Below are 15,059 nucleotides of genomic sequence, written 5' to 3' on the forward strand. Positions count from 1 at the left end.
TTTTGCGGCTCCAGACAGATTTTAATAAATTCACAGAATCAGGGTGAAGACTTAAAAACAAGCTCTATTCACAGAACCGTCTCTCTCTCTGCTAAACAGCCTCATCCTGCATTAGAAAAGTACACCATTAAAACAAGCAAAGAGCTGATAGAACAACGGCCAAACACAATAAGAAGCCTATTATACATAAAACAGATTTGTATTAAAAGTTCATAAAAATAACAGGAAAACTCGTCTCTGATGTAATATTCAAATCATCTGCTCATCCAAACGGCTCATTTACACAAACTCACTGCAGTTATTGCGTTCACTATTTGGATTAATTTAACAGTTTATCAGCTGTTCTGTGCTGTTATTGTTATGCATTCAATATAATATGAACAATATGAACATAACATATGTCCCGTAGTCAGGGCTCGTCAGTTTACTCATTGATAGAACAGGTTGGGAAGCGCTGATCTGGTGGTTGTCCAGAGAATACTCCATAGATAGCTGCTCTGACTGAGGGTGAGCTGGGATGATCAGGAGGAAAACAAATGGATGGCGATCAGTACGATGTACCAGACGGAGAGACGGGTTAAGACACAACGAAGGTGCACATCCTGTCAACAACAATGAGACATCAGGTATGCACCTTCATGGATGCAACGCTGCTTCAACAGACACGAACCTTCAGACCCTTAAAGACACAACTGTTCTTCCATCTGAAGCATGAAGCTGGAACTTTGATGGGTTCAAACATGCGGGTCAGTAATCAGCAGTAATCAGTGGAAACAGTGTGTGATGCAGAGGGGAAGAACCTGTTTGATGACTAGTCCAAAATCACAGCACACCAGCAGCTGCAGATTGTTCAGTGTGTTAGCCCTGTTAGAGTCTCAGTCCTCCTCGTGTCTCCTCAGACGGACCCCTCCACTGTGGATCTGGGTTCACGGTTTGAGTTTGAGCCAGGGGTGGACCATGGTGAGGATAGAGAGGACAGAGGAAGCCAGGCCGCAGGCCCCGACGAAGCCCGACCCCGTAGGGTAAATGCCCAGCCGGTCTAGAGGGATGAAGATATCACAGCTGTTCTTCAGCAGGTCCAACAGCAGCGGCGGGTTGCCGTACAGCACCGTCACCAGCAGGTGGAGCTGTCTGCGGAGCCACGCAGCAGGTGTGGAAGTGGAGGACGAGTGGTCAGCGGGCAGGGTGGTGCTGGGGTTGGGAGGAGGGGAGGATTTGGTGGCTCTGTGACGTGCTTCACAGTCGACGAGGAGGCGGAGCTCGTACACGTCTCGAGTCAGGTTGAGGATCAGAGCAAAGAGGTAGTACCTGCAGGTTTACATCACATAGCTGCTATTAAACACACAGACATGTTCCAACTCCGTCATTTCATTACTTTGAATGTTTTCACATCCACTTTGAAAGACCTAGAGAACCGTCGGGGTGTCGGTGTTAAACTTCTGTTTTGGATGCTTGAACTGCTCTTTGTTCCATGGAGGGTTGTCGCTGTATTGTCTGTTCTAGCGATTCTTTTATTTTTAGGATTTTTAAAAAGATTTCTGTTTATATAACCGCTTCATTTGAGTCTCTGTGGAGGTAGAAGGGAGTTACCGCTTTTATTGTGGTAGTCTGAGTAACGTGACGTCATATCCGTTCCGTATCCGTCAACCAAAACAAACCACAGCGAGCAGAAACGACAAAGTATAAAATGTTGGAGGGTCGTCGTGGATACGACCTGCACCCTCCCATGTTAAATCCAGCGTGGTAAACACTACACATCCAGTAAAGGATGGAAACACTTTGGGTTTCACACATTGACAGGAAAAGCAGAGCTACACAGAGCAGAGATAAAGCTACATGCTAACTCTGTCACGGACAGGAAACGTTATGGTATGGTGGTAACGTTATGGTATGGAGGTAACGTTATGGTATGGAGGTAACGTTATGGTATGGTGGTAACGTTATGGTATGGAGGTAACGTTATGGTATGGAGGTAACGTTATGGTATGGTGGTAACGTTATGGTATGGTGGTAACGTTATGGTATGGAGGTAACGTTATGGTATGGAGGTAACGTTATGGTATGGAGGTAACGTTATGGTATGGAGGTAACGTTATGGTATGGTGGTAACGTTATGGTATGGAGGTAACGTTATGGTATGGAGGTAACGTTATGGTATGGAGGTAACGTTATGGTATGGAGGTAACGTTATGGTATGGTGGTAACGTTATGGTATGGTGGTAACGTTATGGTATGGAGGTAACGTTATGGTATGGTGGTAACGTTATGGTATGGAGGTAACGTTATGGTATGGAGGTAACGTTATGGTATGGAGGTAACGTTATGGTATGGAGGTAACGTTATGGTATGGTGGTAACGTTATGGTATGGAGGTAACGTTATGGTATGGAGGTAACGTTATGGTATGGTGGTAACGTTATGGTATGGAGGTAACGTTATGGTATGGAGGTAACGTTATGGTATGGTGGTAACGTTATGGTATGGAGGTAACGTTATGGTATGGTGGTAACGTTATGGTATGGAGGTAACGTTATGGTATGGAGGTAACGTTATGGTATGGAGGTAACGTTATGGTATGGAGGTAACGTTATGGTATGGTGGAAACGTTATGGTATGGAGGTAACGTTATGGTATGGAGGTAACGTTATGGTATGGAGGTAACGTTATGGTATGGAGGTAACGTTATGGTATGGAGGTAACGTTATGTATGGAGGTAACGTTATGGTATGGTGGTAACGTTATGGTATGGAGGTAACGTTATGGTATGGAGGTAACGTTATGGTATGGAGGTAACGTTATGGTATGGAGGTAACGTTATGGTATGGAGGTAACGTTATGGTATGGAGGTAACGTTATGGTATGGTGGAAACGTTATGGTATGGAGGTAACGTTATGGTATGGTGGAAACGTTATGGTATGGAGGTAACGTTATGGTATGGTGGTAACGTTATGGTATGGAGGTAACGTTATGGTATGGAGGTAACGTTATGGTATGGTGGTAACGTTATGGTATGGAGGTAACGTTATGGTATGGTGGTAACGTTATGGTATGGTGGTAACGTTATGGTATGGTGGTAACGTTATGGTATGGAGGTAACGTTATGGTATGGAGGTAACGTTATGGTATGGTGGAAACGTTATGGTATGGAGGTAACGTTATGGTATGGAGGTAACGTTATGGTATGGTGGAAACGTTATGGTATGGAGGTAACGTTATGGTATGGTGGTAACGTTATGGTATGGAGGTAACGTTATGGTATGGTGGAAACGTTATGGTATGGAGGTAACGTTATGGTATGGAGGTAACGTTATGGTATGGAGGTAACGTTATGGTATGGAGGTAACGTTATGGTATGGAGGTAACGTTATGGTATGGTGGTAACGTTATGGTATGGAGGTAACGTTATGGTATGGAGGTAACGTTATGGTATGGAGGTAACGTTATGGTATGGAGGTAACGTTATGGTATGGAGGTAACGTTATGGTATGGAGGTAACGTTATGGTATGGAGGTAACGTTATGGTATGGAGGTAACGTTATGGTATGGAGGTAACGTTATGGTATGGTGGAAACGTTATGGTATGGAGGTAACGTTATGGTATGGAGGTAACGTTATGGTAGTAACGTTATGGTATGGAGGTAACGTTATGGTATGGTGGAAACGTTATGGTATGGAGGTAACGTTATGGTATGGTGGAAACGTTATGGTATGGAGGTAACGTTATGGTATGGAGGTAACGTTATGGTATGGAGGTAACGTTATGGTATGGTGGTAACGTTATGGTATGGAGGTAACGTTATGGTATGGTGGTAACGTTATGGTATGGTGGTAACGTTATGGTATGGAGGTAACGTTATGGTATGGTGGAAACGTTATGGTATGGAGGTAACGTTATGGTATGGTGGTAACGTTATGGTATGGAGGTAACGTTATGGTATGGTGGAAACGTTATGGTATGGAGGTAACGTTATGGTATGGTGGTAACGTTATGGTATGGAGGTAACGTTATGGTATGGTGGTAACGTTATGGTATGGAGGTAACGTGGCGGTGGAGCCGGCCGTCGCTCTCGTCTCCGTGGTCAAACGGGCCGACGCTACGACTGTAGAGCACCCAGATACTGACATTTGTGTTCTCTGCATTGAAACGGCCCCGATGGAGCTGACCATGGATGGATAAAGAGAACGGAGCTGACGGGAGAGCTAGAGACCACCTTGGAGAAGTTAGAGGAAGTAGACACGTGGGACTACGTCCACTTTTCAAAATAAGGTGTTAACAAAGGGAACTGTATATACTAAATACATCTATGGAAATCAGATTGATGGATTATATTCACCAGAAGTATAAAACATTACATGTCCCTTATAAATTAAAAAGGAAAACCCACTAATCTGTGAGGGAAATGTCTTTATTCTTTGATTTTTGGGTTGCTGGATAATAAATGTAATAACTAATTCTTGACAATGATCCTGATATATTTGACTTCAGGACGTCTCTGACTACATACATGCTGAAAATCAAACATTTTTTACTGGATTCATTTAGAGATTTTCAAAGTAAAAGTCCCTAGAAGTGTCTGATTCAACTTTTAGAGTTAAAAAAGTTGTGATAGTAAATAGATAGATAAATATCGTGATAGTATCGACACAAAAAAGGTTACTGATTATTTATATTTATATTATATTATTTAGATGTATATAGATGAGATGCCATTAAAACATACACAATAAAAAGAGACTCACCTGAAAGATCTCTGACTCCATTTGTGCTGGTCCAGGTTGGAGATGAGGCCTGTTTTTCCGGCCCACAGGACGTTGTCACAGGCGAAGTACATGGCCTTGTTGAGGTGGCTGATGGTCAGGCAGAGCCTCAGCACGCTGTCAGAGAGGTGGATGGCCCTCTTGGCAGCCTCCAGCGCCTCCACGGAGTTCCCCAGACGCAGCACTGTGGGACACAAACACGTCAGCCACTATCCCTCTGCTTTGCTTTTGGTGCTTGGTAAAATAACTCAACTTGCTTCACTCACACTTCCTCGTCAGGCTCATGTGTGCTTCCAGCTGACTGATGGTTTTGTGAAGTTCAGCCGCCACCCCGCCCTTCTGCAGCGTGTAGCCCAGCAGAGTGCAGGCATACTGAGCAGCCCTGCAAACACAAACACAGAATAAAGCAGACTTACTGTGAAAAGTAGAGGATGAATCAGTCAGGCCGATTCATCAGCTGATATCAGCTTACTGCAGATATGTCTGTAATGGTGTATAGTGTCAGTACAGAAATGCCCAGTTAGGTTTGGGGTCAGGGTCTGAAATTAACACCCACCACCTGCAGAATGCGGGTAAATTGTTGGCAGTGGCGGATAAAATCTTCAGGCCATCCTCCACTTTGGCAGAAAGGGAAAACGCCGGGGATGGGACTAGAGAACTGGTTCTCGTTGGTTCCTAGTTACCTGCTTTCTTGGCATCCCATGCCTCCGTGACTATCGATTCCTCTTATTAGCGTTTTCCCACAGTTACGCTGCACAATGACGCAGACGCACGCTGTATCATGTTTCAGTTAGTTTGGGACCGGAGTCATGACGGAGAGAAAAAAAAGCACTCGACAGCACGGAGCTACTAAACTTTTCCCTGATAAAGAGACACGGAGAACAACAAAGCTGTGTTTACATCAGCAGGAGGAGAGTTAGTAACGTTAGCTGTTAGCAGCCGTTAGCAGCTCAGTCCTGTTTGGAAAATAACGGAGCTTTTAACGTTAACGGAGGTGCCATTGAGTTATTGTTATGAGGCGTTCATGCTCTGCTCAGTAAAAATGACTATTGGGTGAAGGTAAATTACAACGTTATCATCCATCCATCCATCCATCCATCTGCAACCGCTTATCCCGTTAGAGGTCGCGGGGGGGCTGGAGCCGATCCCAGCCGACATTGGGCGAAGGCAGGGTCGCCAGTCCATGATGTGTTCAAATGTAATCTGGTAAAATTCCTTTTGTGTCTGTGTCAACTGACGGACATTACAGTTAAAGACAGATATCAAACAGCAGAGTGCTCCACAACAGCATCACCGTTAGCCAGGTTAAAAGACATTGAAAAGTCTTTAGGCCCGATATACAGTACCTGGCTAACCCACTAATCTCACTTCGTGGTAGGCCTACACCCCCTCAAGCCTGGTTTATAAAACCTGAGGTCACACTGACTTAAACCTCCATTATGAAACTCAATATCCTGATAACAACCTGATTTAACGAACCCAGGGGTCAGAAACCTTTACTATAAAAAAACAGAAAATCTGACTGGAGCTGTAAAACATGTGATCATTGTGATGAAGGTAACACAGCTTATAGTCTAAGTATATAGTATATCAGTCTAATGCAGTGAGGGCCAAAGAGACAATGTACTACGGAGTATTAGGGCCACACTGAGGGAAAACACATCTGAGATTTACAGAATAAAGTCAGAATATTACGAGAATAAAAGGATATAACATGTAAAATGACTACTTTATAATATTATGACTTTATTCTCTTAATCTCAGATTTATTTTTTCAGCAGCTAAAAACAGCAGCAGCTACAACCAGCAGCAGCTAAAAACAGCAGCAGCTAAAAACAGCAGCAGCTACAACCAGCAGCAGCTACAACCAGCAGCAGCTACAACCAGCAGCAGCTACAACCAGCAGCAGCTACAACCAGCAGCTACAACCAGCAGCAGCTACAACCAGCAGCAGCTACAACCAGCAGCAGCTACAACCAGCAGCTACTACAACCAGCAGCAGCTACAACCAGCAGCTACAACCAGCAGCAGCTACAACCAGCAGCAGCTACAACCAGCAGCTACAACCAGCAGCTACAACCAGCAGCTACAACCAGCAGCAGCTACAACCAGCAGCTACAACCGCCAGCAGCTACAACCAGCAGCAGCTACAACCAGCAGCAGCTACAACCAGCAGCTACAACCAGCAGCAGCTACAACCAGCAGCAGCTACAACCAGCAGCAGCTACAACCAGCAGCAGCTACAACCAGCAGCAGCTACAACCAGCAGCTACAACCAGCAGCAGCTACAACCAGCAGCAGCTACAACCAGCAGCAGCTACAACCAGCAGCAGCTACAACCAGCAGCTACAACCAGCAGTTACAACCAGCAGCAGCTACAACCAGCAGCTACAACCAGCAGCAGCTACAACCAGCAGCTACAACCAGCAGCAGCTACAACCAGCAGCTACAACCAGCAGCAACAACCAGCAGCTAAAAACAGCAGCAGCTAAAAACAGCAGCAGCTAAAAACAGCAGCAGCTACAACCAGCAGCAGCTACAACCAGCAGCAGCTACAACCAGCAGCTACAACCAGCAGCAGCTACAACCAGCAGCTTCAACCAGCAGCAGCTACAACCAGCAGCTTCAACCAGCAGCAGCTACAACCAGCAGCAGCTACAACCAGCAGCTACAACCAGCAGCAGCTACAACCAGCAGCTACAACCAGCAGCAGCTACAACCAGCAGCTACAACCAGCAGCTACAACCAGCAGCAGCTACAACCAGCAGCTACAACCAGCAGCAGCTACAACCAGCAGCAGCTACAACCAGCAGCAGCTACAACCAGCAGCTACAACCAGCAGCAGCTACAACCAGCAGCAGCTACAACCAGCAGCTACAACCAGCAGCAGCTACAACCAGCAGCTACAACCAGCAGCAGCTACAACCAGCAGCTACAACCAGCAGCAGCTACAACCAGCAGCTACAACCAGCAGCAGCTACAACCAGCAGCTAAAACCAGCAGCAGCTACAACCAGCAGCTAAAACCAGCAGCAGCTACAACCAGCAACTAAAAACAGCAGTAGCTACAACCAGCAGCTACAACCAGCAGCTACAACCAGCAGCAACAACCAGCAGCAGCTACAACCAGCAGCAGCTACAACCAGCAGCAGCTACAACCAGCAGCAGCTACAACCAGCAGCTACAACCAGCAGCAGCTACAACCAGCAGCTACAACCAGCAGCTACAACCAGCAGCAGCTACAACCAGCAGCTACAACCAGCAGCAGCTACAACCAGCAGCTACAACCAGCAGCAGCTACAACCAGCAGCTACAACCAGCAGCAGCTACAACCAGCAGCTACAACCAGCAGCTACAACCAGCAGCAGCTACAACCAGCAGCTACAACCAGCAGCAGCTACAACCAGCAGCAGCTACAACCAGCAGCAGCTACAACCAGCAGCAGCTACAACCAGCAGCTACAACCAGCAGCAGCTACAACCAGCAGCAGCTACAACCGCCAGCAGCTACAACCAGCAGCAGCTACAACCAGCAGCAGCTACAACCAGCAGCTACAACCAGCAGCTACAACCAGCAGCAGCTACAACCAGCAGCAGCTACAACCAGCAGCAGCTACAACCAGCAGCAGCTACAACCAGCAGCAGCTACAACCAGCAGCAGCTACAACCAGCAGCTACAACCAGCAGCAGCTACAACCAGCAGCAGCTACAACCAGCAGCTACAACCAGCAGCTACAACCAGCAGCAGCTACAACCAGCAGCTACAACCAGCAGCTACAACCAGCAGCAGCTACAACCAGCAGCAGCTACAACCAGCAGCTACAACCAGCAGCAGCTACAACCAGCAGCTACAACCAGCAGCAGCTACAACCAGCAGCAGCTACAACCAGCAGCTACAACCAGCAGCAACAACCAGCAGCTAAAAACAGCAGCAGCTAAAAACAGCAGCAGCTACAACCAGCAGCTACAACCAGCAGCTACAACCAGCAGCAGCTACAACCAGCAGCAGCTACAACCAGCAGCAGCTACAACCAGCAGCAGCTACCAGCAGCAGCTACAACCAGCAGCAGCTACAACCAGCAGCAGCTACAACCAGCAGCAGCTACAACCAGCAGCAGCTACAACCAGCAGCAGCTACAACCAGCAGCAGCTACAACCAGCAGCAGCTACAACCAGCAGCAGCTACAACCAGCAGCAGCTACAACCAGCAGCTACAACCAGCAGCAGCTACAACCAGCAGCAACAACCAGCAGCAGCTACAACCAGCAGCTACAACCAGCAGCAGCTACAACCAGCAGCAGCTACAACCAGCAGCAGCTACAACCAGCAGCTACAACCAGCAGCTACAACCAGCAGCTACAACCAGCAGCAGCTACAACCAGCAGCTACAACCAGCAGCAGCTACAACCAGCAGCAGCTACAACCAGCAGCAGCTACAACCAGCAGCAGCTACAACCGCCAGCAGCTACAACCAGCAGCAGCTACAACCAGCAGCAGCTACAACCAGCAGCAGCTACAACCAGCAGCTACAACCAGCAGCTACAACCAGCAGCAGCTACAACCAGCAGCAGCTACAACCAGCAGCAGCTACAACCAGCAGCTACAACCAGCAGCAGCTACAACCAGCAGCAACAACCAGCAGCAGCTACAACCACCAGCTACAACCAGCAGCAGCTACAACCAGCAGCAGCTACAACCAGCAGCAGCTACAACCAGCAGCTACAACCAGCAGCAGCTACAACCAGCAGCAGCTACAACCAGCAGCTACAACCAGCAGCTACAACCAGCAGCAGCTACAACCAGCAGCAGCTACAACCAGCAGCAGCTACAACCAGCAGCTACAACCAGCAGCAGCTACAACCAGCAGCAACAACCAGCAGCAGCTACAACCACCAGCTACAACCAGCAGCAGCTACAACCAGCAGCAGCTACAACCAGCAGCTACAACCAGCAGCAGCTACAACCAGCAGCAGCTACAACCAGCAGCAGCTACAACCAGCAGCAGCTACAACCAGCAGCTACTACAACCAGCAGCTACAACCAGCAGCTACAACCAGCAGCAGCTACAACCAGCAGCTGATCAGACCCAGCATAAAGAACATTAGCTTCAGCTAGATAGACATCTCCCGGGTGAGCAGTGAACATCAACACGTGGAGCTCCTGACTGTAGCTGACTGTACAGACAGCTACAGTCGGCTGTAGCCGGCTGTAGCCGGATGTAGCCGGCTGTAGCCGGATGTAGCCGGCTGTAGCCGACTGTAGCCGACTGTAGCAGGCTGTAGCCGGCTGTAGCCGACTGTAGCCGGATGTAGCCGGCTGTAGCAGGCTGTAGCCGGCTGTAGCCATCTGTAGCCGGCTGTAGCCGACTGTAGCCGACTGTAGCCGTCTGTAGCCGGCTGTAGCCGGCTGTAGCCGACTGTAGCCGACTGTAGCCGTCTGTAGCCGACTGTAGCCGTCTGTAGCCGACTGTAGCCGTCTGTAGCCGTCTGTAGCCGACTGTAGCTGTCTGTAGCCGTCTGTAGCCGTCTGTAGCCGACTGTAGCTGACTGTAGCTGTCTGTAGCCGACTGTAGCCGTCTGTAGCCGTCTGTAGCTGACTGTAGCTGTCTGTAGCCGACTGTAGCTGACTGTAGCTGTCTGTAGCCGACTGTAGCTGACTGTAGCTCACATGTTCACCTTCTCTCTCTGTGGTCTCTGTTGAGATGAACTGACCTGATGATTCTCTCTTTGGCCTGGCTCTGAGAGTTAAACCGAACCCACGAGTCCATCCTGATCCTGGTTCTGGTTCTGGTTCTGGTTCTGGTCCTGATCCTGATCCTGGTCCTGGTTCTGGTTCTGGTTCTGGTTCTGGTCCTGATCCTGATCGTGGTCCTGGTCCTGGTCCTGGTCTTGGTTCTGGTTCTGGTCCTGTTGTTGTTGTTGTTGTTCTGGGCCTGATGCTAAGCTAGTTAGCTAAGCTAAGCTAAGCTACCTGTTTGTTCTAACCTGTTGAGCTGCTCGTTAGCAGATAGCTGTAGCTGTTAGCAGATAGCTGTAGCTGTTAGCAGATAGCTGTAGCTGCTAGCAGATAGCTGTAGCTGTTAGCAGATAGCTGTAGCTGTTAGCAGATAGCTGTAGCTGTTAGCAGATAGCTGTAGCTGTAGCTGTTAGCAGATAGCTGTAGCTGTTAGCAGATAGCTGTAGCTGCTAGCAGCTAGCTGGTACCGGGAACAACTATTCTGATGAGCAGAACTTTAACCTCCGAGACTTCAGGTCACCTGAGTCTACCGGTATGACGTCACTCCCACTGCTGCTGCTGCTTCTCTGATTGAATGGCAGATCGCAAACCACCGTGTAGAGGTTCATACCGCCACCTGCTGGACCGGAGTGTAACGACAGGTTACACTCCGGTGTAGAGGTTCATACCGCCACCTGCTGGACCGGAGTGTAACGACAGGTTACACTCCGGTACAACATAATAATAATAATGATAATAATAATAACAATAATAATAATAACATTATCATTAATATTAAGAAGAAGAAAAAGAACAAGAACAAGAAAAAGAAGAGAAAATAAAAATGTTATAAATAAATAATTGAAATAAAAAATTTAAATTAAACAAAACAATAAACAAACAAAACAAAATCAACTATATCTTACGATCTAATCCTGTATTTTTAAGAAAAATAAAGAGAGCCTTGCAACATTCCCTCATTTTCTCGCTCATCCTTAAAATCCCTTCCAAGTTCCATCCCCGTCTAAAGCTCATATATCTGATCACGTAAGATGTTCCTCTCTGAATACTGGTCAAAGTCTCCCGTCACGGGCTAGATGTTCTAAAGCCTGTAAACAGAGCCATGAGGAGGAGCAGAGGTCTAGTTTTCTCTCAGAACACTTCAATTACAATATGATGAAAGGTTATTATGGGATGTCTGCCCAATGATGCCAAAAATATACTGCCACTTTAATATTATTTTCATTATGAAAGATAGGTGTGGGGTCCTCTGCAGTCAGTCGGCCTATGTGTGTGTGTGTGCGTGTGTGTGTGTGTGTGTTCATGTCAGGCCTGGTGGGAAAACACAATGAAGTCAAGTACATGTAGTACAATACAACTCAATGTAGCCTATAATAAAAAAGTAAAACTATGTGAATGTTATTAATGCTGTTTATATGTAAATACATGATGGTGCATTTAAATACATTCCATGTGGACAGTCAGTCGAGGCTGTTTGACGGTTCACTGATCAACTGGTCGATACACTTCATCAACAGAGTGTGTGTGAATAAGACTGAGCCGTTTGTTTATCTTATTTTAATTAATATACAGTCAACATTACAAGAGCAGCACATCTTTACAATAAAATACCTACCAAATAAAAAAAGAACAATATCCTAACGTATCCGAATTCAATACTTTAGTACATATATATTGTTTATGAATGGGATGTATCTTTATCTCAGTTTGTGTCACCAATATGACTCTGAATATTTAAAAAACATGAATGATAATGGATCATCAGTGGTTTTATGGGTTTATGGGATGAAATCATTTGATCCAGAAATGTTTCTGCAAATTTATATTGTGAGATATAAAAATAAATAAATTAAATATTTGAATATTTAACCCCAAACCTGTTCGGAAAATTTTAGTCCCATTTTGAATGTTTTTTTTTCAATGTGTAAAATAGAAATTTGTAATTTTCCCAAAACTCCCATTAATAACTGTTTAGTGCAGCTTTAACTCAGAATTCAGTCGTTCAAATTCACGTCGTTATGATGAATCCAGTTATTATTTTTATGATCGTTACGTCATTGGGAACCTTATTAATAATCTCAACTCTACAGAAGGTCCACTTACTAGAATGTTTCAGAGCTTTCGACCACCTCTCACAGATTATTATTTTGTCTCAATTATGTCTGCGTGAGCAAAACTCCATCTGCTGATGAAGACCATGAGATGTGGCAGAAAGCCAAGACGCTAAATCAGGGGTCAGCAACCTTCAGCTCCTCTCCAGAGGCTCCCTGTGGATTTATAAAAATGGAAATGAATAACTGTTCTTTGTTTACATTTTATTTTTTATTGATCATAGTTGTAGGTCTATGGTACGACGGTACGACGGAGTATTAGGGCCACATTGAGGGAAAAAATAAATCTGAGATTTAGAGAATAAAGTCATAATATTATAAAGTAGTAATTTTACGTGTTATTCTCTTTTTTTCTCGTAAAGTTATGACTTTATTCTGTAAATCTCAGATGTGTTTTCCCTCAATGTGGCCCTAATACTCTGTAGTACATTGTCTCTTTGGCCCTCACTGCATTAGACTGATATACTATATACTAGACTATAAACTGTGTTACCTTCATCACAATGATCACATGGTTTGCAGCTCCAGACAGATTTATTTATTTAGATAGTAAAGGTTGCTGACCGCCGATCTAGACGTTGGACCTCGAGTTAAAATCCGTTTGTCAGACTCCTGTCAGAGCATTTCGAGACGTCTGGACCAGGTCTTATTTCTGTAATTATTTGAGGGGCGGTGGGGGGGGGGGTTACTTCTCATCCTCCGTACATCATTCCCATCACACGACGGGTTGCTGTTGTTGTTGACTGCATTGTGTTCCTTGTGGCTGTGTTCTTGTGATTGATGTCCATCAATTGTTCTTTTGTGTGTACAGGCTGTGGAAACAATACATGATCTATCTATAGCAGGGGTCTCAAACTCGCGGCCCGCGGGCCAACTGCGGCCCGCAAGACGATATTTTGTGGCCCCCACCTTGATATGAAAGTTTAATGTTAGTGCGGCCCGCAAATTTTTTTTTTTTTTATAAAGTTTTTTTTTTGGGGGCATTTTTTCATTTTTATTGACAGGACAGTGGATAGAGTCTTGGAAAGGGGGGAGAGAGAGAGTGGATGCGGAAAGGGCCACAGGCCGGATTCGAACCCGGGCCGCCGCGGTCAGGACCAAGTCTTGTTACATGGGCGCCCGCTCTACCAACTGAGCTAACCAGGCGCCCTCGGCCCGCGAGTTTTATGTGAATGGCAGTTTGCCGTTGAAGGTCCCTTTGTTGCGCGAGCCCGAGCTGAACGAACCTACCAATCACAGCGGGGTATCTGGCTCCCGGGGACGGGCAATCGGCCGGGCTTGATGCAAGCAGAGAAACATTTCACAACAACTGTGGCGGCGCCCGTGTAACATCGCATAAACTAGATTAAAGCTTGATTTATACTTCTGCGTGTAATCGACGCCGTAGCCTGACGTGCACCTCTCCAGAAATGTAACTACACGTCGCGGCGACGCAGACCGCAACAGCTGTGATTGGTCCAGTCTCTCAGCGATGCTGAGCGGCCAGGACCAAGTTCTACTTCTCTCTGCCTCCATCTTTTCAATGTTTGTTCACACAAATCCACTCAGATATATTTTCTCTTTTCGGCGTTGCAGTAATGTAAAAGTTCTGTGGTTCAACAGTTATTAGCTCCAACTCCCTCAGTTTCTGTTTGTAGTACAAGAAGAAGAAGGAAACTCATAGCGACGCCGCCGCCAACTAGCGGTTTGGTGGTGTAATTGCAGAGCAACACAAACACAGCAGGCACAACTTTATTGCGGAGTGACACCAAGTGGAATGAATATATATCTTGTCTTTTTCAAAGCCTGCAGTGAAGAGAAAGGTTGGTGACGAGCACAGACAATTTCAGGAAAAGTGGGAGACGCAATAGAGGCCATGTTCAGAAGAACCGTTCATGTTCTTCAATGTTCCATTCATGTTCAGGACAGTTCATGTTCAGAAGAACCCATTCAAGTTAAAGAACTGTTAATAATGACGTTTGAGAAGATTGTTTTTTTTTTTAACAAAGCTTTTTTTGTGGAATACCTGATGCGGCCCAGCCTCACCCAGACTCTGCCTCCAGCGGCCCCCAGGTAAATTGAGTTTGAGACCACTGATCTATAGCTATCTAAACACAAAAGACACTTACATAATAAGAAGAGTCTTCCATGTTTACACAGAGGACACTTATTTATGCATTTAACTTTGGTCCATGCAAAAAGACGACATGACATAATGATGCAGCAGCGCCGGTCCGACGAGGCTCAGAGCGGCGTGTTTTACAGTCCAAACGTCGGCACCACCCGACTAAAACCATCCCGTTGACCAGTCAAAGTATTTAGAAGTGTTTTTATAATAACGCGTTCTTCTGCTGATACATAGTCTACTGTATTCATACTATCAAACCACAGACGTGACAACCAATCATATCCATGGACTCGATAGAAGCAAACTTCAGACCACAGATTTGAGGTGTCTGGGAAAATGATGATGTTTT

The 15,059-nt window shown here is 46.1% G+C and overlaps 1 protein-coding gene across 1 annotated transcript; it reads right to left on the minus strand.

The window, feature by feature from the left end:
* pex11b (peroxisomal biogenesis factor 11 beta) lies at positions 1-10,818 on the minus strand. Its single transcript, XM_074613478.1, has 5 exons — positions 10,468-10,818; positions 5,025-5,140; positions 4,741-4,942; positions 294-1,308; positions 1-258 (listed from the first exon to the last, which is right to left on the minus strand). Exons 1-4 carry the CDS (start codon positions 10,521-10,523, stop codon positions 927-929), a joined length of 756 nt encoding a protein of 251 aa, XP_074469579.1. The 5' UTR covers positions 10,524-10,818; the 3' UTR covers positions 1-258; positions 294-926.
* Between the last annotated feature and the right edge of the window lie 4,241 nt (positions 10,819-15,059).

The sequence above is a fragment of the Sebastes fasciatus genome, chromosome 17 (genome assembly GCF_043250625.1).
Source record: "Sebastes fasciatus isolate fSebFas1 chromosome 17, fSebFas1.pri, whole genome shotgun sequence".
NCBI classification, from domain to species: domain Eukaryota; kingdom Metazoa; phylum Chordata; class Actinopteri; order Perciformes; family Sebastidae; genus Sebastes; species Sebastes fasciatus.